The sequence below is a fragment of the Oncorhynchus nerka genome, linkage group LG23 (genome assembly GCF_034236695.1).
Source record: "Oncorhynchus nerka isolate Pitt River linkage group LG23, Oner_Uvic_2.0, whole genome shotgun sequence".
In the NCBI taxonomy this organism is placed as follows: Eukaryota; Metazoa; Chordata; class Actinopteri; order Salmoniformes; family Salmonidae; genus Oncorhynchus; species Oncorhynchus nerka.
In genome coordinates, this window is record NC_088418.1 from 23,475,553 (window position 1) to 23,502,028 (window position 26,476).

At 41.9% G+C, this 26,476-nt stretch overlaps 2 protein-coding genes across 4 annotated transcripts in view; both read right to left on the minus strand.

The window, feature by feature from the left end:
• Positions 1–15,872, minus strand: part of mpp2b (MAGUK p55 scaffold protein 2b) — a 54,218-nt gene extending 38,346 nt beyond the window's left edge. For both annotated transcript variants that reach the window (XM_029629335.2, XM_029629334.2), the window contains exons 1-2: positions 15,488–15,872; positions 4,863–4,944 (exon numbers count right to left, since the gene is read on the minus strand). In XM_029629335.2, coding sequence (XP_029485195.1) covers positions 4,863–4,893 — 31 coding nt within the window. In that variant the 5' untranslated portion in view covers positions 4,894–4,944; positions 15,488–15,872. The remainder of the gene's footprint in view (positions 1–4,862; positions 4,945–15,487) is intronic.
• Positions 15,873–16,169: 297 nt separating this feature from the next.
• Positions 16,170–22,512, minus strand: LOC115106178 (peptide Y-like). Of its 2 annotated transcripts, XM_029628741.2 has the most exons (5): positions 22,383–22,512; positions 20,559–20,604; positions 20,049–20,236; positions 16,684–16,764; positions 16,170–16,430 (listed from the first exon to the last, which is right to left on the minus strand). In XM_029628741.2, the coding sequence occupies exons 3-5, from the start codon at positions 20,234–20,236 to the stop codon at positions 16,406–16,408; spliced, it is 294 nt and encodes a 97-aa protein (XP_029484601.2). In that variant the 5' UTR covers positions 20,559–20,604; positions 22,383–22,512; the 3' UTR covers positions 16,170–16,405. The 2 variants fall into 2 exon arrangements, with proteins under 2 accessions (XP_029484601.2, XP_029484600.2); XM_029628740.2 differs by lacking the exon at positions 20,559–20,604 and having other exon boundaries at positions 22,383–22,510.
• Positions 22,513–26,476: the final 3,964 nt, after the last annotated feature.

Genomic DNA, 26,476 nt, shown 5'->3' on the forward strand with positions numbered 1-26,476 from the left:
AAACACTCATCCTTTCTATGACCCCTATCAACAGAGTGCAAACCCTCATCCTTTCACCATAGATAAACCATTAAAACCCTAATCCTTTCACCATAGACAAACCATTAAAACCCTAATTCTTTCACCATAGATAAACCATTAAAACCCTAATCCTTTCACCATAGATAAACCATTAAAACCCTAATCCTTTCACCATAGATAAACTATTAAAACCCTAATCCTTTCACCATAGATAAACCATTAAAACCCTAATCCTTTCACCATAGACAAACCATTAAAACCCTAATCCTTTCACCATAGATAAACTATTAAAACCCTCATCCTTTCACCATAGATAAACCATTAAAACCCTCATCCTTTCACCATAGATAAACCATTAAAACCCTAATCCTTTCACCATAGATAAACCATTAAGACCCTCATCCTTTCACCATAGATAAACCATTAAAACCCTAATCCTTTCACCATAGACAAACCATTAAAACCCTAATTCTTTCACCATAGATAAACCATTAAAACCCTAATCCTTTCACCATAGATAAACCATTAAAACCCTAATCCTTTCACCATAGACAAACCATTAAAACCCTAATCCTTTCACCATAGATAAACCATTAAAACCCTAATTCTTTCACCATAGATAAACCATTAAAACCCTAATCCTTTCACCATAGACAAACCATTAAAACCCTAATCCTGTCACCATAGATAAACCATTAAAACCCTAATCCTGTCACCATAGATAAACCATTAAAACCCTAATTCTTTCACCATAGATAAACCATTAAAACCCTAATTCTTTCACCATAGATAAACCATTAAAACCCTAATCCTTTCACCATAGACAAACCATTAAAACCCTAATCCTTTCACCATAGATAAACCATTAAAACCCTAATTCTTTCACCATAGATAAACCATTAAAACCCTAATACTTTCACCATAGATAAACCATTAAAACCCTCATCCTTTCTATGACCCCCATCACCATCATCAGCATCACCCCATCCGCCTGTCCTTACCTTTCCCACTGAGCTCCAGGCACTCCAGGGACAGGACAGAGTTCTCCAGGGAGAACCTTCAAAACAGGCTGCCAGCCGTGTGGTACACACACACACCTCCACGACACACACACACACACACCTAGCGACGACTTACACACTCACACCTGAGACAGCCTGAGAGAAGCTCCTCTCACCCTCTCTCCTCTCCTCCCCTCCTTCAGAGCGCCTCTCTCTCCTCTTCCTCCTCTTCCTCCTCCCCCTCTCAATACCTGCAGCTCCTGAGAGCTGCCAAGGATGACTGAGCCTCTCCCCCTGAATGGAAGCCTCTCAGAGCAGAGAGGAAGGGGAGAGAGAAATAAAGGGGGAAAGAGGAGGGATAGAGTGATGCATCTCACGTAGGAGGTGCGATGCTTGGAAAGGAAGGGGGAGTCAAGGCACAATGATCTTCTACTAGCCACTACCGTGTGTGTGTGTGTGTGTGTGTGTGTGTGTGTGTGTGTGTGTGTGTGTGTGTGTGTGTGTGTGTGTGTGTGTGTGTGCGCGTGTGTTGGAAGGGAGGGAGGGGAGGGAGGGAGGGAGGGAGGGAGGGAGGGAGGGTGGGGGGCTCGGGGGCTTAGGGAGGAATCTTCTGATTGGTGCTTATATCAAGAACGTCCTTCCTGTTTAGTGACATCATCATGGTTCACCACACGTTGGCCGTGTCCTGATTATCCACCCTACACTTGGACACTTTCCCGTATGAATTTAACACTGATGAAAACTCCTTCCAACCAATCCTATACCTTTAAATTCATGACAGGAGTGTGCAAGTGCACGCTTTTGGGAAAGGGTGGAGAATCGAGATGTTGCCAAATTCCAAGTAATAAGAGAGACTGGGAAAGCTATGAAACTCAATAAAGTATTCCTCTGTGTTGTATTATGGCTGTAGCTAGCTATTAGCATTATGCTCACGAAGCAGTGCACATAAAAACATTACGGCTTCATTGACCGAGTGCATGAACCACCTCCTCGCTTCAAATCAAAATGTAATTGTAACCGGCTGCATATCAGCGCCAAACAATAGCCATACTATAAAATGCTAACTTTTTTGATAACTGGGAGACAAGAAATTGTTCCGAGGCACAATTTATTCTTGGTTACAGAAAAAGTCCATCAGGGAGATCTCCCCCTTGGGTAGTTTACAATCAAAGATTGACATGCGGGCCATTTCTAAATACAGATTTAATGCACATTCAATATCTCAGGGGTGTTGAACTGCCATAAATCTAAATTCCCCTCCTCACCTCGCCTGCTCAAACTCATGAGCTACATATACTTCACATCAGAGGCCATACAACTTTCGGTAATACATTGAGTCAGGCAGCCATTGGTGAAAACACTTCAAACGAGAGAATTTCCCCTCTCTTCCATCTCCCAATGGTGAGATAAACAAATAGTCTCTGTCTTTGTCATTGTGTATATGTCTGTCCTGTGTCCCTGTCCTTGTCGATGTCCTTCTCCCACTCCCTCTCTCTGTCCAATAGCAAACACAGAAATCAGCCCACAATCAGCGAATTGAAAGGATTTATTTGAAGAGAAATCAGCCCACCCAATCTCGTAACTCCCAAACCCACATCTCACCCCAACACTAATACCCACTAGAGAAGCCTCATTAGGGGGGCACACACCAAGGTCAGTGAGGGTAGTGAGGTCTAATAACAAGCAGATCCTTCCAGACAGCCAGACTGATAAGTCTGAGTTTGAGTCCGAATTCACTGCTTCATTAGGCACATCATTAAGTCACATTAGAAGAGTGGAGATAACTTGCAGGGCCCCACGTGATAAACTGTCCCTACCTGCTCCATCTCTCTCCCTATCTCTCTCTCTCTCTCTCTCCCACTTCACCGCTGTATCTCTTTTTACCCCTCCATCCTTCTCTGTTTCTTTTTAGCTGTGTTTCTCTCTGTTATGTGGAAATATGCTGGACTGGGGGGGTCATTCATCCAGTGTCATTCATCAGAGAAGGTTGAAACATCCCTTTCATCTTCTCTTTCTCTTTTTCTCTCTCACCCCTCCTCTCACCCTATCCCACCTCTCACCCTATCTATTTTTCTCTATCTGTCACCCTCTCGCATTCTCTCTCCCAAGGTTAAAACCTGTCAACAATTAAAACCTTGGACCTCTATCTCCCTCTCTCTCCCTCTCTCTCACACACACACACATACACACACACACATACACACACACACAGATAGAGTGGAAGTCGGAAGTCATTAAAACTCAGTTTTCAACCACTCCACAAGTTTCTTGTTAACAAACTATAGATTTGGTAAGTCGGTTAGGACATCTACTTTGTACATGACACAAGTCATTTTTTCAACAATTGTATACAGACAGATTATTTAACTTATATCTGTACCACTGTATCACAATTCCAGTGGGTCAGAAGTTTACATACACTAAGTTGACTGTGCTTTAAACAGCTTGGAAAATTCCAGAAAATGATGTCATGCTTTAGAAGCTTCTGATAGGCTAATTGACATCATATGAGTCAATTGGAGGTGTACCTGTGGATGTATTTCAAGGCCTACCTTCAAACTCAGTGCATCTTTGCTTGGGAAAATCAAAAGAAAATCTGCCAAGACCATCAGAATTTTTTTGTAGACCTCCACAAGTCTAGTTCATCATTGGGAGCAATTTCCAAATGCCTGAAGGTACCACGTTCATCTGTACAAACAATAGTACACAAGTATAAACACCATGGGACCACGCAGCCGTCATACCGCTCAGGAAGGAGACGCGTTCTGTCTCCTAGAGATGAAAGATTGTGAAGATGCTGGAGGAAACAGGTACAAAAGTATCTATATTCACAGTAAATCGAGTCCTATACCGACATAACCTAAAAGGCCGCTCAGCAAGGAAGAAGCCATTGCTCCAAAACCACCATAAATAATCCAGACTACGGTTTGCAACTGCACATGGGGACAAAGATCGTACTTTTTGGAGAAATGTCCTCTGGTCTGATGAAACAAAAGTAAAACTGTTTGGCCATAATGACCATCGTTATGTTTGGAGGAAAAAGGGCGAAGCTTGCAAGCCGAAGAACACCATCCCAACCGTGAAGCACGGGGGTGGCAGCATCATGTTGTGGGGTGCTGTGCTGCAGGAGGGACTGGTGCACTTCACAAAATAGGTGGCATCATGAGGTAGGAAAATTATGTGTATATATTGAAGCAACATCTCAAGACATCAGTCAGGAAGTTAAAGATGGGTTGCAAATGGGTCTTCCAAATGGACAATGACCCCAAGCATACCTCCAAAGTTGTGGCCAAATGGATTAAGGACAACAAAGTCAAGGTATTGGAGTGGCCATCACAAAGGCATGACCTCAATCCTGTAGAACATTTGTGGGCAGAACTGAAAAAGCATGTGCGAGCAAGGAGGCCTACAAACCTGACTCAGTTACACCAGCTCTGTTAGGAGAAATGGGCCAAAATTCACCCAACTTATTGTGGGAAGCTTGTGGAAGGCTACACAAAACGTTTGACCCAAGTTAAACGATTTAAAGGCAATGCTACCAAATACTAATTGAGTGTATGTAAACTTCTGACCCACTGGGAATGTGATGAAATTCTCTCTACTATTATTCTGACATTGCACATTCTTAAAATAAAGTGGTGATCCTAAATGACCTAAGACATGGAATTTTTTACTAGGATTAAATGAATTGTGAAAACTTAGTTTAAATGTATTTGGCTAAGGTGTATGTCAACTTCCGACTTCAACTGTACACACACACACAGACACACGGGTTTCACCCCTTTCTCGCTATCTCTATCTCTTTCTATCGCTCCGTCACGCTGAGGCCAAGCCACTTACCAGAGTCCGAGCTGGATGATGCCACGGGCATTTTGGAAATCTGGTCCTCCCAAATCCTCTTCTTTGAATCTTGTTAGGTCAGCTGGAGAGGGAGAATGAGAGAGGTAGGGAGAAGAACATGGTAAACAAACATGAATTATTCATCAGTTATGAAAACGACCACCCTCAAACATCCAACTGGAGAAATGGACCAAGAGGAGGGAGGGACAATAAGAGAAGCAGACAAAAAGCGGTAGAGGGAGACTGAGGGAGTTCTCCCTCATGTTATTTACGCCCACCCAGTCCCAGTATAGTTCCCATGCCCACACATGCCCATTCCCCTGTTGTCAGTGTCTAATTATAGGTAACACCCACACTGTCCAACTCAGTTTCCACGAAGTCAACTATAGCTAGTTAAAGAGATTGGCTACAGTAAGCAGGATAACATGTTGTACTAGCTTGGAGAGGATCGTTAAGGCATCTGATTGAACCCATTGGCATTACGCTTAATGTCATCAGGAACTGACTGGAGAGGCTCAACAACTTCAGACATGTTCTAAATAAATTGTTTGCCGATGGATTTGTGAAGAAGAGTCCTAGAATTGTGTTACATTACAGCAGTGAGAAATCAAGGACAAATAGCAACGGATTGAAGAGTCGAGTGAGACGTTAGTGTGTGAGAGAGCTGGAGAGAGAGAGAGAGAGAGAGAGAGAGAGAGAGAGAGAGAGTGAGAGAGAGAGAGGGAGAGAGAGAGAAAGAGAGAGAGAGAGAGAGAGAGAGAGAGAGAGAGAGAGAGAGAGAGAGATAGAGAGAGAGAGAGAGAGAGAGAAATGGAACAGAGGTGGAAAAAGTGAAGTCGATGAGGGAGAACAGCATCCAATGATGCTAATGCCTGGTTGCCATGACAATATACAGCAGACTGTGGTCAGGGTGAAGGGGTGGTAGCCAAATAGGAGGGAAAGTCTATCATTCAACCGCCTCATCACATACACACACACACACACACACACACACACATTCACTTCCTACAGTATAAAGCATAAAGCACAATCATCATCTAAAAAGTGTGTGTCTATGCAGATGAGTATATTCGCACCACATCAACATCAACATACCACCACATCAACACTTAGACAGAAGCTTGAATTGTAGTTCCTGCTGTGCCATTGAAACACACTGAAACCCAGAGTGTGAAATGTACTCTACCACTGCCCAGGGCTTTGTATAACTCTGATCTAAGCAGATCAGGCTCTTAAAACATTCACACCAGTTCACCCCCCCCCCAGCTTATCCCTCCCTCCCCAGCCCTCCGGTGTTCACACTGGGAAATGACAGAGCACACAGGCAGGCACACACACGATAAAGCACACACAGACGCGCGCACACACACACATACAGTTGCTCTCTCACACATAGACGCACAACAAACACGCACACACAAATGACAGAGCTTGTTAAAAGTATGCAGGCAGCTTGCAGGCAGCCTTGGCCATGCTTGAGCTGGGTTTACAGAGGGTGAAGAGAGAGAGAGAGAGAGGGGTCAGCATTTTCCTGCTTTATTTCGCCAGCTCTCTCCCTCTCCTTTTTTCCGGAGCGTTTCTTATGCAGGGGCAAAATCAGCCCAATGACGCTGCACACCGAATGATATCATTTTCTTAGCCTATTATGAAAACGGATGAAATTGTAATCAAGCGATTAAGCCTTTATAAAGCACTTTCCACTCTAAATAATAAGGGTATATAAATGTACAATAGTTGCATTAGATTCTACAACAGAGATCGGGGCCTGTAGCTGTGCTCCTGCTAGGTCTTTTTTTTATTGTGGGGACTGCTTTGTCTTTAGGTGTGATCCAAAGTCCCATGTTCTCTGTCATACTGAGCCCAGGCTACATCGACACCACAGCTGCTATGACATCATGCTCGCAGCGCAGGCCTGCAATCATCATCTCTCCACCCTGCCAACCAATTAAGAGAAGCGCAACGCTGAGGTGGAGAGAAACACTGACACTGGGCTAGAGCCACACAAACAGAGGGATGGACGACAACAGGATTAACACAATCTCAGAGAGAGGAGTGCGAAACACTGAGGGTAGCATTTCTATTTCTATACAGTCATTTACAGGTTTCTGATATATATTTGTGAAAGGTTTTATGTTACATAAGCTAGGTGTCTTGGATCCACATCTTGGCCAGGAGCCAGCACCTACTTTCTTAATGTGTGGTCCTGGCACACAGGTGTTATATCTACCCCCAACAGGTAGGTTGCACCTTAAATCTGTGATGCCAACACGCACACACACAAACCCTTTTTTCTCACCCACACACACTGTTACTGACAGACACAGACTATTTGACACACACATACTCTGACAGAAACAGACACACACAAACGCACGCACACACACATACACCACAACCAAATCCTAATCCACGCGTGGCACGCGTCACGCCTAAAAATAACCCTGCCTGCACTCCCACAGGTTCCTCTCCTCCTCTCATTGCATCACAGGGGGAAAGCTCTCGTATCCAAGACAACCGCAAGGACCTCTTTTCTTTTTTCCACTGGTTTGCCATGGCAACAAGGAAAAATGCATAAAATAATAATAAGGGGAGAGGGGATTGCAATTGTACTCAATTGGGGAATAATGAAATGCAAATGGTAGTAGTTTAATGTGTCTCTGCTATTGTATTGTAGTTTTTTTTTTTATATCAAAACAATACTGAGAATAAATTGTAGAGGGTGAACAGCACCATTGAAATCCAGAGTATTGCCTTCAAAATGAATCACATTGGAATCGATCACAGGACAGTGAGATACACAAGCTGGATCACAAGGCTTAAACGGCAGTTTAAAAAGGCCAACTCAGAGGTCTATGATGAAAGCTCTCAATGAGAAATGTCTTTGTGAACTCCGAAAGACTGATTAACTTGATTTCAGATTTCAGATATGCATCATGTCTCACCAAAGTGCTTGAATAAACGTCAGGAGTGTGTGTCTGATTGTACACTTTATATAGTTTATATTCAGGTCCACTGGTGCAATATTTGAGTGGCAAGCGTATGGTGTATTTGGTCTGGGGCCGGGGTCTGGGGCCGGGGCGGTATTCATATAGTGTCTTAGAGTAAGAGTGCTGATCTACGATCAGTTTTGCCTATTAGATCATAATGAATGTGATTACATGGACAGGAGGGACCTGATCCCACTCTGACACCGGCCCTGATTTCTCCATGAAAAACTAAAGGTAGAGAATTACAGAACATTTATAAGGAGCTTTTAAATAACAGATGAAAGGTTTTACTTATTTACTTAAGAGCTGTGAAATCAGGTGTGACCTAAATTCCTCCTTAACAAACTCAAACTTCTGTGAATCTGTGTCACACAACGGGAGCCCGAAATAACTTGAATTCACTACATCAAAACAAAATATTATTTTGTAGGGAGGAGAAAGAAACGAATTGAAATGCCATTTGAAGCTAGTACGTGCCACATGGTCAACTGAGATCTGAGATCTGCATGTTCAACACTGTTTTCATTCTCACCACCTCATGTATATTGATGCACACAAAGTGCTACTATAGTTAGCTACTTAAATGTCCCTGGGATCAACAGTGATAGCCCCAACTCAACTGGAAAATAACATTTTAGCCACACACACACACACACACACACACACACACACACACACACACACACTAGCCTTAGCAGTAAAGCAGTTCCACTGCCAGTATTTCAGTCAAGGTCCCTGTTGCTGGTAATTCAGTCAAGGAAGTACTGATTGAATAAGTCTGAGTAATGACAGGCCTTGGTTCAACGTCACCAACATACCTCTTGACTAAAGACTAAAGTTTCTGACCAAATGTTACAGATAGGATATGGTACAGTATATGGTACACTATACGATATATTTAAGCAATAAGGCACGGGGGGGTGTGGTATATGGCCAATATACCACCGCTAAGGGCTGTTCTTAGACATGACACATCGCAGTATATTGGCCATATACCACAAATACCACATTGCGGTATATGTACCACATATACCACATTGTGGTATATTGGCCATATACCTTGGTAGTGGTACATTGGTCATATACCACAAACCTCCGGGTTGCCTTATTGCTATTATAAACTGGTTATCCACTAATTAGAGCAGTAAAAATATGTGTTTTTTTCATACCCGTGGTATACGGTCTGATATACCACAGCTGTCAGCCAATCAGCATTCAGGGTTCTAGCCACCCAGTTTATAATACACGATACACAATACGATATACAATACAGTATAATATGATCAGATACGATATGAGGCCTTCAAATGCAAAGCTGTAATGTGAAACTCTAGTCACAAAGTTTCTAAACCCTGAGGTGCAACAATCGTTAGACTTCCGGGAACGCTTGTGAAACAGACCAAGCAAGCCAAGCCGGGATTTGGGGGTTTGAGAAATCAGTAACCACATTTCCATCCACAAATTTTATGCAAGTACTTTACTTCATACCATATAATAAAACATCCTGACAGCTGTGATGGAAACAGGAAGTCTAGGTACAATGTTATAAATGCAGACAGATCATTTGTTCGTTCGACATGATGGGCTCTTTTTGCACCTGGAAAATGAATTGTGCGAGAAATGGCAATGGACATGCCTTAACGCGCAAATGTTGATATAATAAACATCATATCAAAGTAAACTTGGGAGTCACGCGATGATATATTGTGTGTTCCTCCCACTATGATTTGGGAAAGCATGCAATTTATTAGGATACAGATTAGATAAAGTATGATGGAACTTTCAAGGGGTGGTGAAAGTGCACGGTGATGAGCTTGATGCTCCTTTCCAATAAATATCGAGGGTCTTTTTATGGTGACATCGCTCTTATTCATAATAATCTCAGCATGTAGACTAGCCAACCTGCACAGCCAACCCGCACTGTATCTGTGAGCTGCTGGCTAGAGCACAGGTGCCAAAACCAGAGTAGGTACATTTACTATTTAACGCAACAGTTTTTGCGATGGAATTGAAAATGTGATGGAAACACATAAAAACGTTAGATTTTTATTCGGTACATGAAAACTTAACATGTTGTGTGCACTACCTCATCCTGCACTCATTTGTATCCGCAACAAGTCCGTTTGGTGGAAACACCACTGGTGGGAATATAGGCATATTTTCTTCGTGGGGATTTTAGAATATTCGCATTCAAATCTGTCGCCAATTGGGTGGAAACAGGTGGTAAGAAAGGTGAAAAATCATTACTTAGTTGTTAGTTTTCCCAAAATCCAAAGGCACAACCTACATCCGAGAAAAGTAATTAGTTGAACATGTTATTACTCCAGCTCATGAAAATGACAAACTGACACGTTTTCATTTCCGTCAAAAACAACTTTATATCGAAGGAGTGCCTTTGATTTGACAACCTGCACACGCGCAGTTTAGCGAGAGACAACATGTTTTTGCACATGAGTTTAGCTAGCCAACATCACCATGACATCGCCTACAAGTGTGATCGGGAATTCTATTGGAGAAGTAGCTTCTGCCTATCTTTATACTATACCGTCTTGGATCTAGTGGCCCTGAGTTTTTCCAGAGCACATGAGCTCACCTCAAGTAAAACTCCTGTCCCTATAGAGCCAATCCATAAAAAATAATGCAGTAGTCCAGCCCATTTTACAGTAGCTGTGTCACCATGGTTACGAACTCTAAATTCATCCAGACTGATCTGTTGTGGTAGTGACAGGGATGACATAAGCATTGTTCACACTGCAGGCCCTAATACTCAAATCAGTTGTTAAAATCCGTTTTGGAACTGACTGTCCAAACAGCAAATTAAAAGTGACCAAATCGGATTACACTAGTTGTCATAGTAACGACTGGTGTGTGCGCTGTGGTGTAAACTGATTGGTGGTGGTGCTCGTGCTTTCTATAATTCCTTATGTAGCAAGCTAAGGTGACAACAGTGCCTGCCATGGACGTTTTCCAGTTGCTTTAAATGTGGGGCGAAGGACGGAGGGGTGCCACTGGAATAGATGCGTTACACCGTCGCCGGTTAGCCCCACATAGCCTGGTTCCTCTCTAGGTTTCTTCCTAGGTTTTGGCCTTTCTAGGGAGTTTTTCCTAGCCACCGTGCTTCTACACCTGCATTGCTTGCTGTTTGGGGTTTTAGGCTGGGTTTCTGTACAGCACTTTGAGATATCAGCTGATGTACGAAGGGCTATATGGAGGCCCTACCAAATATGGTGGATAAATGAAGATAGTTCACTAAGGGCCATTTACCATTGGAAAAAAATGCAGTTCCGGTCTACTTAACGGGGTGGGTCTCCCATAGACACCAACGCAATAGCAGCTGGGTCTGGTGTACTTAGCTCATTGACTTTTATTGAAGCCGAAAAAAACAGTCAGTGGGGAGGAAGTCATTGACTTTTATTGAAGCAGAAAAAAAACAGTCAGTGGGGTGTCTTGCTTCCTCTTCCATCTCTGGCCTTACCTCTGCACTTTCTCTGCCGACAGCTGATTCAGCCAGAGAAGAAATCAAAGCCTGGGAGGCTCGGTTGTTCCTCAGCAACACAGTATCTCCCTACAGCTAAGGATACAGCGCTATGGAGCGACATAAGAAGAATAGTTCATATGAATATAGGCACAATTAGGTTTGGTATTCAAGATAGAAGTAGACAAAAACCTTTCGTGGGCAGGCTAAAGAAACATAAAAGGTACAAATTACGTGAGATTTTAGTTCTGGGCTAATGATCTAGGATCCAGTGTTGGGGAGTAGTGAAATATATGTAGTTCAATTAGTAATTTAACTACACATTTTCAGTAGCTTGGTGGTAGTTGAACCAAATTAAAATCTTGATAGTGTTTTCAGTAGTTACTTTGTTGCCATGTAGCGGTGTAGCTAACTACTGGAACTACACACTATTTTTTGCAAAGTAGGCAAGAATATCCTTTTTTTTTTTTATTTTTTACATTTACAGCAGACCTGCCTAATTGTCACTTGAAACTGTTTTTTTGTGTTTAATCGGCTAAATTACACATTCTGTTATTAAAATCAGACAATTTGTAATCTATAACATTTCAGATTTAGATATGATTATTTTTCACATAGTAGTTTTTCAAAGTACTTTACTTAAAGACATTAAAGACAGGCTCCGGAAATGTTTTAAACCTCCCGCTTTGGGCTGGATATGTCAATGTGTAGTTCATACATTCATAATCTATGAGCAGAATGAATGTCTTACCTCAATTAGCCACGAAATCAACTAGTTTGAAAGCGACTGTTTCTGGAAGCTGTGCTGCAACATTTCCCACAAAATTTCCCCCATGTGGGCCAGCCCCCTAGCAATTTAAGTTCTAGACAATGAGCAAGATGCACACACAACAGAGTGAGAGCAATGACCTGGTGCACATATCTGCACATATGTGATGTAATATGCCATTTTTGGGGACCACTTTTGGCATGTGAGCACTACATTCCGAACTACTGGCTAAAAAATATAAAAAAGTACCGGGGAGAATCTATTTAAGTAAACTATATTTGTATAGTTTTTTATATAAAGGCTAGTGTTAGTGTATCTTAACTTCTTCCAGTGTGAAGTAATTGGTAGCTTGGTAAACTACATTTTCAGAGTAGCTTCACCAAAACAAATTACACTACCCCATCATAGCCTCTGCTGAGTTGTCAACAACCGGATGTTCCAGTTTTCAAGGAAATGGAAAGAGAGCCTGGGATGCAACTTCCTCATCCACATTTACTGGATTGGTTAAACAGTGCAGAAGAAAACCTCTACGGACAGTTTTGTTCTTCTCGTCAACAGTATGTAGAGTAGGGCAGGGTTCCTCAACTGGTGGCCCACGGCCCACGCCCCCAAGTTTGATTTTGTTGGACATAAAAGACTATAAAAACACCAGCAAATCAGCTCCTTAGTGATTTTTATTTTGGAAATCTGTTCCAAAGTATTCCCACGCATAATAGAGAGATACTGTATATGTGATCGTATACAAATGTGAGCAAGGTTTGAAATGATTATGTTTTCGTCAAATATTATATCTGTTTGGGATTTGTGCGGTCAATTTTCATTATACAAATGATTTCTAAGTATGTTCCCGGCCCCCTGACCATCCGCTCAAGAAAACAAGTTGATGATCCCTGCAGTAGGGGGTGGGGGTCTTGTTTCATGCATTTACTTTACGCCTGCTAAGTTAGGTTACCCCATCAAAACATTATAGTTGTGAGATTTGAGGCTGCCCTAGGCCCTGCTTAAATATTTTACAGCTCCTTCCTTCCTTAACCACTGATCTGACACGGTTGGATTGGTGAATGAATAAACTGGTTACCTTTGCAGTCATTGCCTCAAGGAAGAAGAGAAGTAACGATAGAAGGAGGAAGTGAGGGAGGCTTAAGACTGTGGGAGAATCTCAATTAGATTTCCTCTATTCCTCAAGTCCTCTCCTCTGTCCTATCTTCTCCTCGCCTCCTTTTGAAAAAGGTCCAAGTTAATCAAGGTGAGGAGGAGAGGAAATGTGGAAACAAACGCGCTTGTATATGAAATGAGGCTACCCTACTGTAGTGTGTCATCAGGCAAATTACGTGTACAGATGTAGAACCCCAAAATACATCTGTAAAATGGTCAAATGAAATGTAGCTAGTTGTGCAAGACATTAATAAATGGATAAGTAGCATGTTGTTTTGAAATGTGTGCGTGATTTTCTCATCCGATAAAACAACAGCTGTTTCAAAGGGGGTGTGGCGGATTTCAAAACTCTTCCACAGTAGGATACACCTGAACATCCTTCGCCGGGGGAGGCAATCAAGTAGAGGAGCAAACTCCTCAATTTGCTTCTTATTAACGAATTGACACTCCTTCATATGGCGACTACTTATCGGTTTCCCGGTCACAGAGGAGAGGATGACAGAGGAGTCTAGGAGAGGATATACTTTTTACTAATTGAGAATCACCCCAAATCTGGCAGTGTTTTCATGCTGTGTAAGGAAGTGCTTAGGTCACATTTCTGTGGAGCTCATTGATCATGCAGCATCACACAGCTGTCAAACCCGCCAAAAATCCTGTTGCAGCTGCAAGTTCTCAAAAGGGAGACTATTAAGAAGGATGAAGTTCCTTTAAGCTGAGCTAAAAGCACTCCAGAATAAGACCTATTACAGTTTTGATGTGTAAATCCGCCAGAGTGATTTGGAAAAACTGTATTAGAAGACTTGAATAACTGCTGAAGCTCATCTCAACCCAAACACCTAATATGATATGATCTATGATTTTAGACATAACCATCTCAATGTAAGTTTGAGTGTAAAGTAACAAAGGACACTATGATGGTTGAAAAGGGGGGCAGGACAGAGTTTGGGAAACCCTGGGCTAGACTACACCCTCTCCCAATTACCTTGTTAGAAGAGATGTCAAAAATGAATGTGTTTAAATCATGGTCCCATCCACCAGGTATGATGTTCTGATTGAATGGTAAGGTTGAGTTTCCACGTTATTTCAACAAAACATATATTTGTGGAAAACTGATTGGAATTGCTAAAAGTAAAAAATGTAAAGGGAAAAAAATTCACCAAACATTTTATCTAAATCCAATGACAGTGAAATGTTTTGTTGATTTCTCCTTAGTTGACAACTGAACCAACCTGATGTTGAACTGAAGTCTGTGCCAAGTACGGAATTGCAGGAAATAAACTCTAAAATTTATATTTTTTACTCCACTGTCAAAAGGGGGGCCGCTAAAGTGTTTTGCTCGCAAACGCCCATCCCTGGGTTAAAGTGTTTGCTTGACAGTCGTGGACCCGGGTTCGAGTCCCGGTCGCGGTTACCCCTCATATTTGCTACAATGTCATTACCCAATAAGCTGTAGGCTATTACTCTCAGAACCAAATTACACATGATCATTTGTTTGTTTATTCATATATTCACATTAAAACTGAAAGAGAAATGTGGTGCGTAGGGAGTGACGTGAGCATGCACCAGGGAACAGGTGCACATGATGTCCGATCCGACTATCCTTATGGCTACATAAGGTCTGGAATTCTGCTATTAAAACAGCCATTCTCTCCCAGTCACAAGTACATTTCCAAAAGTATGATTGATAATCCATCATTAACTTGTAAAGTCAGTAGTATAGTATTCTAATTCACAAGCGCAAAGGATGGAAGACCGGACACGGGTTAGACTACATTGTATCTCCTCACACAACTTGGCAGCTATTGAGTGCGGTACGTGGGATAAGAAAATAAATCAGAAATAGCTTGTGCTTTTGCTTAAATGCTTTTCTCTTAGACTATTCCTCACCATCTGTGGGCTTTGTATGCACACCAATAGGCGCCTGCGTAATAACCGTAGCCTAAGCTAGAGGGGGTAAAGTGCCAGGAATATGCTATCATGTGCACGATCAACATGATTGATATTGCGATGCCACCACTATCAATAATTCACAATGTCCAATCCATTCATTCGTAATATGATAGATTCTAGGGTAAAACAAACCACCTGGTGCCACGGGCGCATCACCGCGGAATCACAATCGATTTTAAATAGCCGGGACACAAAGAAAACGATAGCGACAAGAAATTATCATCTTCTATATCAATAACCATTCTTTCTGTTCAACAAATCACTACTTTATGAGCTCATATTAGGTTACCTTGCTTCTGTTGTTCCCACTGTCCAATTCGAGACGAGAGCGAAGACGGCGCGGCTGAAATGTCAAATCCCTGAGCACCGTTGCTGAAGATTAAAGGGAAAACAGTATGTGTGCCACAGTGCAGAACCCACCGAACTGCGGTTTGAATGCTTCTTGTCGTGCAGGTCTTGAGTCTAGATTACTTAAATATCTAAATATCACACGTGATAAGACAGTGCAATATACAATGTACCATAAACAAAGTAAGGAAATAGTACACTATACTGTGTCCAAAAGTTTCAAAATGATGAGTTTCATCTTCAGCATAGGATACTGTATTAAAATGATGATACTTCAATAGTTCCCTACTCTTTTTGAGACCGTTGTGAGGAATTATGGTAAATGTGTAGGCTGGCCACGTCCTGCAGCAAGGTCAGTAGAATATGTGGTCTAATGCATAAATTACAAGTTCCAATGGCAAATAACGTACAGAGAGCATTTTCCTTGTAATATACTGTCACCTAGTGGTATGAATATGTCACAAACAATGATATTACTCTTGTAACCATGTTTAATAATATGCCTGAAGTGGTGGTTGGTCTAGGATCATTTCCAATCATGGCTTTTGGATATAAATATTGGTTTGCTTATCTGTTGAGTCACAGAAACGGAAAGGCTTTCAACAAAATTCACTGTGACAAGATGTATTATAACACATTTATGTATTATTCATTGTTGAATTTAATTACAAATTATGTCAACAACCAAAAATAGACAATTATGTGTTGGAATGAGAGAGTGAGAAAGAGAGACAGAGATGTTGAACATAAATAGTGGGCCACACAGTCCAGTGAAGGTTGCCAGTTGAGCAGCCTATTTGAGTTGTTGTAAGGCCCACCATTTGAGTGGAACAGCATGCCAGTGAGACGGGACCCAGATTTATCCGAGATCACTGCCACCCAAACTGTTAGAAAAAGACACAGAAAGTCAGTAGCTGGCCTTCCAAACTCACTAAACTCCATATCTAGTGATCAAACTTAGATATTGCTATCCAGTGTGGGCACTACTTTTAGGAATCTCTGAGTGGACTGTCACATTCCTACTGCGGGTGTATGCATGGGTCATGTTGATATACTCAAGGTATGATGAGTCTGTTGTAACAAAGAGCAGACAGTCACGTTGAATCACCCTTTCCCTCAGTCTCTTCATCCTCTCACCGTTGTGTTAAATCGCCTTCCGACTCATCTCTGAACAGCAACCACCCCAGAGCTGACTCAAGTGCAGATCTCTTTCCATACCTATTGGACACAGAGACCATCACATGCTGTATGTCACCAAGAGATGTACATTACTTGCTGGAGTGTGCTAACAGGGGTCTTAAGATCATATCATGTCCCCTTGTCGCGATGAATAGCCTGGCAACCTGATCGTTGACAGACCCATGAATTGCAAGGCAATTAGTCTTTCTGAGTGCTGGAAGAGAAGATCCAAGGTCCTTCCCTTCAGAACTCCTTCTCCAATGCGTTTTAAGAAAGAGGCGAGAGGATGCCAGGAATCGGAGAAAAATGTATTGAGAAAGAGCCAAAGTTTCAATAAACTACGCAGACATTAATGGTGTGAATACCCTACTGCCGGGTTCCCCAATAGGCAGCCGGTGGGCCGGTGATTTTATTTGGCCCACAAGTTTTCTGAGCAAAAAATATATATAATTTTCATTGTTGAACATAAAAGACTGTAAAATCAACAGGAAATCAGCTCAAAGTGATTTTATTTTAGGAAATACAGTACCAGTCAAAAGTTTGGACAAACCTACTCATTCCAGGGTTTTTATTTGTTTTGCTATTTTCTATATTGTAGAATAATAGTGAAGACATCAAAACTATTAAATAACACATTGGGAATCATGTAGTAACCAAAAAAGTGTTAAACAAATATATTTGAGATTCTTCAATGTAGCCACCCTTTGCCTTGTTCAAGACACACTTAACCAGCATGACTACCACAGCATTCTGCAGCGGAACACCATCCCATCTGGTTTGTGCTTAGTGGGACTATCATTTGTTTTTTAACAGGACAAGGTCCCAAAACACACCTCCGGGATGTGTAAGGGCTATTTGACCAAGGAAAGTGATGGAGTGCTGCATCAGATGACCTGGCCTCCACAATCACCCAACCTCAACCCAATTGAGATGGTTTGGGATGAGATGGGCCGCAGAGTGAAGGAAAAGATGCTAACAAGTGCTCAACATATGTGGGAACTCCTTCAAGACTGTTGGAAAGGAAAAGCATTCCACATGAAGCTGGTTGAGAGAATGTCATCAAGGCAAAGGGTGGAAACTTTGAAGAATCTAAAATATATTTTGATTTGTTTAACACTTTTTTTGGTTACTACATGATTCCATATGTGTTATTTCATCGTTTTAAAGTCTTCACTAATATTCTACAATGTAGAAAATAGTACAAATAAAGAAAAACCTCAATGAGTTGGTGTGTCCAAACTTTTGACTGGTACTGTGTGTTCCCAAGTATTCCCACGCATAAATAGAGAGGCATTTATTTTTGTCAAAAACCATATCTGTTTGGGATTCTCGCTGTTCATTTGCAGTGTGCAAATGGTTTAGAACGATGTTCTGGCTCCCCGACCATCCGCCCAAGGAAAAATAGGCCCACGGCTGAATGTAATGTGGATCCTTGCCCTAGTGTGTGTACTCACTACTCGCCTATACCCTTTTTATCTCCAGAGGCAAGAACACATATCTCAAGCAATTAGCTCTAAACAAGGAGAGATTTTAAAGTCCAATGCCCAATGCTCAGCAAGGCAAGCAATCCTCGGTCCCACAGAGAGTGACACAGCTTTTAAATCATCTTTAAATCACTTAAATCAATGCTTTGCCAATGAGGAGTGAATCTCCCTTTGTGTGAGAACAAGAGGGGCTGAACTGCATGGCACACAGCCCTTGTAGTGCATTGACAGCTCCAGCCCACTTAAAGACATGCTCCGATATTTTGGCGACTAAGAAAGTATTTTTTAAACCTCCCGCTTTGCGCTGAATGTGTCCATGTGTAGTTCTTACATGCATAATCTATGAGCAGAATTACTGTCTTACCTCAATTAGCCACGAAATCCCTAGTTAGAAAGCAACTGTTTTCTTGAAGCTGTGCTGTGCATTTTTCCCTAAATTTCCCACCACGTGTGCCTGCCCCCTAGGAATTTGAGTTCTAGCCAATGAGCTTCAGCCCCTCACATTTGAGTGACAGCTAGCAAGAGGCCGGCCCAGTGTTATCCAATGAGGTTGCAGGGCACGCCCAAAGGCTCAGTGGACACAGCACACACAGAGAGAGAGAGAGAGAGAGAGAGAGTGAGAGTGAGAGTGAGAGAGAGAGAGTGGGAAATGTCGTAGTGCACATATCTGCACATATTTTTTTATTTTATTTAACCTTTTTTTAATCAGGCAAGTCAGTTAAGAGCACATTCTTACTTACAAAGACGGCCACCTTGTAAAGCCCCCCCCACACACACACAAAACACAAAGACAGGACATTAACTTAATGCCTAGAGCAAAACCAGGCTCCTTTTCTTTTCTGTTCATACCATCATTATTTGAAATAACTACACTCTGTTCTCTAAACACTAATCTCTCTGTCTGTGTAATGCTGCTGCATATGTGTCTTGCCAAAACTGGAATGAAGTTATGTTATAACAGTGTTCAGAACAACTGCCTGTTTGGAGTGCCAAGAGAATATCATTATCCTCGGGATTAATTCAAATATCTCTTGTCCCTTCAGAACTTCTCCCGTGACCTTGGCTAATAGTGGTAATTTGACCCTCTTAAGAACATCAGCAACATTTGATTGGAATTTAGGTATTGGGATTTTTTTGTTGCCTTTGTATTCAAATTGAATGAAGGAATATGCTATCAGTTTATTGATTGTCAGTAGGAGGTTCCATTCCCATAGAACTGGTTTGAGAAATTGTCCCCCCCCCCTGCAATAGGCTGAAACATTGCATTATCTCTGACTCTCGTGCCATATCTCAGACAAGGTGTTCCCCTGATTATAACATGTTAGCCTACAGAGTGCTGAACTCACTCACCTCTATCTAGTGATGAGGTTGATGCAGTGTCGCAGACACACAGACTCAATTGTAATGAGAGACAGGGGCAAATCCTGTTGTGCTTTCCTTTTGCCCCCAAGGCACAGAGACAGGACATGAACTTGGAGAGCCAAGAGAATATCATTATCCTCAGGATTAATTCAAATATCTCTTGTCCCCTCAGAGCTTCTTCTGTGACCTTGGCTATAGTGGTAATTTAACCCTCTTCAGAATATCAGCAACATTTTATTGTAATTTGGCAGATGGATTTTTTATTTTTTTACCTTTGAAAACAAATTTAGTGAAGGCATATGCTGAGTCTATTGATTGTCAGTGGGAGGTTCCGTTCCCATAAAACTGGTTTGAGAAATTGTTCCCCCCCCCCAATAGGCTGAAACATTGCATTATATCAGACTCTCGTGCCATATCTAAGACAAGGTTTTCCCGTGTAGATAAAATGCTAACCTACAGAGTGCTGAACTCACTCACCTCTGTCTATTGATGAGGTTGATGTAGTGTCGCAGCGCTGTGTTGTATCTGGCCCATTCCTCCGGAGGCGCGTTGTGGTCGGGGCTCACTGGCTTGGTAAAGTAGGCATCCGTGAAAGTGCCCAGACAAACCAGCACGCCCAGGACGAGGACGACAAGGATCAACCAGGGTCTCAGTGTGTTGGCCATCTGTAAATAAAGAATGTAGGCTAGCATTTCCCTGACGTCTGCTGGACTTAAAGAAAAGTTTAACAAAAGCTTGGCATTCTTGGCATCCGAATTTCAAAGTTATCCGTTTTAAGCAAAGCTTTTTGATGACTCAGATGAGTAAGTCTTCGTCTTTTTGAAAGGAGTCTGTATCAGAGACACATTAGCAGTTGCACTGTCTATGGTGCTGAAATGTGTGCCAAAGTTGCTTACGAAATAAACCAATTGGTCTTCAACCTATTGATTCTACAATACTATGGAACATTATATTGTGTTAAGTAATGATAATGAAAGAATTGCTTACTCTTGCTAATTGCTACTGCAATTGCGGTGGCATTTGCGTCCTTTGCCTTTGCAACCATGAAAAACACTTTAAAATTACAAATACGTACACATCAAACACGTTTGAAAATCACTCATTACAAAGATATACAAGGACCTTGAACATTCCCTTCAGATTAGTCAATCCCATTTAGTCATTTAACGATTCCATTGATCATTTAGTGTGTCTAAATACAAAGTGTCATGCGTGTTACTCAATTTACATGAAGGGAAATTAAATTGTGAGCAAAATTGATTAATAATATCACTTTAGTAAATGAAAGGTTAAAGGGTTAACAACCTTAGATTTGAGCATCTGTGGTGTTACTACTCCGAGGGTGAAGTCAGCATTATAGGGACACTTTTGGTAAATCGCTATGTAGACCATCAAAATCAGCCTACCCTACTCAAGTAATGTTTATGTTCATTAATTACGGTCTTAATCTACATGTTTATGATGAAAACAAGTGGATAATGGATTATTCAGTGGTTGCTACAATACCTAAAACAACATCAGACCCTTACTTTTGCTAAAGTGTGTCTTTCAGTTGCAGTGGGGCAATTTAGTAGATGAAGTGGGGCACTATTTTCTCATTACAAATGAATGAATGTCCCACTTCACCTGCCACTTGCTATGAAATTATCAAAGAGGCATTGTAGAGGCTTATAAATAACACACTCTGTTTTAACAATTGTGTCAATGACATTATACTAGACCCTCTCCATGCCCTTGTAGAATGTATTTGGGAACCTTCCAAGCTCTTGGTGAAAATCGAACTAAAGGATTCTGCACAGTTTTTACTTGATCACAAAACAGCTCTATTATTCCACAAATGCATAAATCCTTACATAAATTGAGCCTATTTTCAATACTTACTTTCTTACATGTTATTGTCCTTCGTTTCTTTACTCCTCTTGTTATTTCCCTCTAATTTCTTCCACAATCATACTATACTGTTTATGTGCCGTATAGCGTCTAGTAGAATCCACTTTGAGATGTTATAAACTACTAAAACAACATATGTTTATGTATTTTAGAATATATAAAAGGAAATTCCTTCATTAGATACAAATGATGCAGAGTAAACATTCAGCAACAACCCAATAACAGTTGTAGTGATTGGGTTGCAAAATGACCGTAGTACAGCACCCTCAAGCATAAATGCACCACCACACCTGTAGGGTGTACGAACTACAAAGCAGGATCAAGGAGTTAGCCAAATAGCTCCCCTAAATGTTCTGAATTAACGTTTTATTTTGGGCATGGTGTAATTGACTCAACAACCAAAAACGCATATCCAAGTTTAGCTTTCTTAATGAACCAGAAAATCAATAGTTATTTATGGTTGTTCATCAAAGTTAGCTGGGTAAACTCATTGATCCTACTTTGTAGTATGCGCAAAGTTATCATATTGGTAAAAATGATTAGTCACACTTTATTTGGATAGTCCATCTGGTGGTCACACTATTAACAAACTGTTAATAAGCAACTGCTTCCTGAAGTTAGATTAGGGTTGTAGGGTAATGTTTTAGAATAAGGGTTATGATAAGGGCTAAGGTTAGAGTTATAGGGCTAGGACAAAGTTTAGGGTTAGTAGATAGTTCAAATGTTACTGATAGTCGTCATTAAACTGCCAAATTAGTTGATTTAGAATGGGATGATACCAAAATAGCCTACAAGTTTATTATTTCCTAAATGGCATTGCCATCGCATTTCAAAAACGACCCAATTGCTAAAACTAATTCAACAGTCAAAACCTCCCAACTCGGCATAGTCACAGAGAGCAAAACGTAACTCATTACTCACTTTGCAGCAGGCTTGCTTGCTTGCTTCACCGGTTTTCACTATGTTCTGGTTGTGCGTTTTATTATTCCCAAATCCGGATGGTTTATATGGTCAAGGCTACCTGATGCGCGCGCCTTGAGACACGGCAAAGTCACGTTTTCAACTCAATCTACGCAAGCGAGAACGAGCGGAGTACGGAAGCACTCTTTCCCTATTGAAAATATCAAATCAAATTCTATTCGTCACATGCTTGTAAACAACAAGTGTAGACTAACAGTGAAATGCTTACTTACGGGCCTTTCCCAACAACGAATAGAGAAAGAAAATAGATAAATACTTTTAAAAAGTGTATCACGTAATAATAAAAGCAATAATAAATACACAATGAGTAAAGATAACTTGGCTATATACACAGGGTATCAGTACCGAGTCGATGTGCAGGGGTATTGAGGTAAATATGTACATTTAACAAATAACTAGGAATAAAATTACAGATAGTAAACAGTAGCAGCAGCTTATGTGATGGGTAAAAAAAATAAAAAATTGGCCAAAAAGAGCCAATGCATATATTCCGGGTAGCTATTTGGTTACCTATTGAACTAGCTATTTATCAGTCATGGGTTGGGGGTAGAAGCTGTTCAGGGTCTTGTTGGTTCCAGACCTGCGCAAAGCATGAAATACAACCTTTCAGTGTCAACTAAGGGCCTTTAATGTACTTTCATGTCATTATTATGATTTGGGAGAACATGCCAAACTCAAAATTTTGTGAATATGATCAAACAGCGTTAACTAGGGAATATCATTTTTTTAAAATATAATTGGGAACCCCTGGTCTATGACCCGGGTGGCTGAGATAGCCTACTTTTGTCTGATTTCAAGCAGTAACGATCGACACATAAACTCAGCAAAAAAAGAAACGTCCCTTTTTCAGGTCTCTGTCTTTCAAAGATAATTAGTAAAAATACAAATAACTTCACAGATCTTCATTGTAAAGGGTTTAAACACTGTTTCCCATGCTTGTTCAATGACCCATTAACAATTAATGAACATGCACCTGTGGAACGGACGTTAAGACACTAACAGCTTACAGACGGTAGGCAATTAAGGTCACAGTTATGAAAACCTAGAGGCCTTTCTACTGACTCTGAAAAACACCAAAAGAAGGGGTCCCTGCTCATCTGCGTGAACGTGCCTTAGGCATGCTGCAAGGAGGCATAAGGACTGCAGATGTGGCCAGGGCAATAAATTGCAATGTCCGTACTGTGAGATGCCTAAGACAGCGCTACAGGGAGACAGGACGGACAGCTGATCGTCCTCGCAGTGACAGACCACGTGTAACAACACCTGCACAGGATCGGTACATCCGAACATCACACCTGCGGGACAGGTACAGGATGGCAACAACAACTGCCCGAGTTACACCAGGAAAGCACAATCCCTCCATCAGTGCTCAGACTGTCCGCAATAGGCTGAGAGAGGCTGGACTGGGGACTTGTAGGCCTGTTGTAAGGCAGGACCTCACCAGACATCACAGGCAAAAAACGTCGCCTATGGGCACAAATCCACCGTCGCTGGACCAGACAGGACTGGCAAAAAGTGCTCTTCACTGAGGAGTCGCGGTTTTGTCTCACCAGGGGTGATGGTCGGATTCACGTTTATCATCGAAAAAATGAGCGTTACACCGAGGCCTGTACTCTGGAGCGGGATCGATTTGGAGGTGGTGGGTCCGTCATGGTCTGGAACGATGTGTCACAGCTTCATCGGACTGAGCTTGTTGTCATTGCAGGCAATCTCAACACTGTGCGTTACAGGGAAGACATCCTCCTCCCTCATGTTGTACCCTTCCTGCAGGCTCATCCTGACATGACCCTCTAGCATGACAATGCCACAAGCCATACTGCTCGTTCTGTGCATGATTTCCTGCAAGACAGGAATGTCAGTGTTCTGCCATGGCCAGCGAAGAGCCCGGATCTTAATCCCATTGAGCACGTCTGGGACCTGTTGGATCGGAGGGTGAGGGCTAGGGCCATTCCCCCCAGAAATGTCCAGGAACTTGCAGGTGCCTTGGTGGAAGAGTGGGGTAACATCTCACAGCAAGAACTGGCAAATCTGGTGCAGTCCACGAGGAGGAGATGCACTGCAGTACTTAATGCAGCTGGTGGCCACACCAGGCACTGACTGTTACTTTTGATTTTGACCCCCGCCCTTTGTTCAGGGATACATTATTCAATTTCTGTTAGTCACATGTATGTGGAACTTGTTCAGCTTATGTCTCAGTTTATTTACACATGTTAAGTTTGCTGAAAATAAACGCAGTTGACAGTGAGAGGACGTTCCTTTTTTTGCTGAGTTTATCATGTGTTTTTTAATTATAAATGGATTGTAGATACCGTCATGAATTATATTAACATAAGTTTGTGGACACCTACTGGTCGAACATCTCATTGCAAAATCATGGGCATTAATATGGAGTTGGTCCCCCTTTTGCCGCTTTAACAGCCTTCACTCTTCTGGGAAGGTTTTTCACTATATGTTGGAACATTGCTGAAGGGACTTGCTTCCATTCAGCCACAAGAGCATTAGCGAGGTCGGGCGCTGATGTTGGGTGATTAGGCCTGGCTCGTAGTCGGCGTTCCAATTCATCCCCAAAGGTGTTTGATGGGGTTGACATCAGGGCTCTGTGCAGGCCAGTTACATTCTTCCACACCGATCTCGACAAACCATTTCTATATGGACATCGCTTTGTGCATGGGTGCATTGTCATGCTGAAACAGGAAAGGGCCTTCCCCAAACTCTTACCACAAACTTGGAAGCACAGAACCCTTCACTTGAACTAAGGGGCCTAGCCTGAACCATGACCATTATTCCTCCTCCACCAAACTTTACAGTTGTTACTATGTATTGGGGCAGGTAGCGTTCTCCTGGCATCAGCCAAACCCAAATTAGTCCGTTGGACTGCCAGATGGGGAAGCTTGGTTCATCACTTCAGAGAACGCCTTTCCACTTCTCCAGAGTCCAATGGCGGCGAGCTTTAAACTACTCCAACCGACGCTTGACATTGTGCATGGTGGAAACCCATATCATGAAGCTCCTGATGAACAGTTCTTGTGCTTCCAGAGGAACTCGTTAGTGAGTGTTGCAATCGAGGACAGACTATTTTTACGCTCATCAGCCCTCGGCGGTCACTTTCTGTGAGCTTGTGTGGCATACCACTTCGAGGCTGAGCTGTTGTTGCTCCTAGACATTTCCACTTCACGATAACAGCACTTACAGTTGACCGAGGCTGCTCTAGCAGGACAGAAATTTGACAAACTGACTTGTTGGAAAGGTGGCATCCTATGAAGGTGCCACTTTGAACATTTTGAGCATTTCAGTGAAGGCTATTCTACTGCCAATGTTTGTCTATGGAGATTGCATGGCTGTGTGCTCAATTTTATACACCTTTCAGAAACATGTGTGGCTTCAATAGGAAAATCCACTCATTTGAAGCGGTGTCCACATTCTTTTAGCCATGTAGTCAGTGGCGATTTGAACATGTAAATCTTGGTGGGGCAAATTCCCCAACATTTTTTTAGATGCATGCCAGAAAAGCCACACAACACAGCATTAATTGCACTATAACGGTGACAAACGGTGCCCACTAACTGTTAGGGCCTACATAAAGCTGTCCAAACAGCAGAGCTTTCTTTTCAGCCCCATGGAGTGAATCCTTACCACTGCTACACCTGGCTATCAGCGGTGCCTGGTCTGACATTTCATTCAGCCTCATTTACTGCCTTTTAAAAAACATAGCTGATATGGCTGACATGCTTAAACAAATGTGGTTTCTACTGACAACTGAGATGTACAAACTATGGCATAAGGGGACGCCGAGCAGATAAGAGGCAATTCGTAATTTCGATTAAGACATTAATGAGCAAGCTAGAATGGACGTAGTCAATATAACTATTTGTTCAGCACTTTTAAAATGTACAGTGACAGAATTCTAAACATGGGCTGTTCTTACAGTATTCTCCCTGTAGACCTAGTCAGAACCATAAGATAAATAAAGGGGGCATATAAGCAGACAATGAAAGCTCTTACAATAATCGATGATTACATTTCTCAAAAACAGG

Coding starts and splice junctions, on each gene's coding strand:
- LOC115106178 (XM_029628741.2), bottom strand. CDS start 20,236: ATGGCCAACACACTGAGACCCTGGTTGATCCTTGTCGTCCTCGTCCTG. Junction 16,765..20,048: donor AACCTCATCAATAGACAGAG/GTGAGTGAGTTC, acceptor TGTGTCCAATAG/GTATGGAAAGAGATCTGCAC. Junction 16,431..16,683: donor GAAGGCGATTTAACACAACG/GTGAGAGGATGA, acceptor TTTTTCTAACAG/TTTGGGTGGCAGTGATCTCG.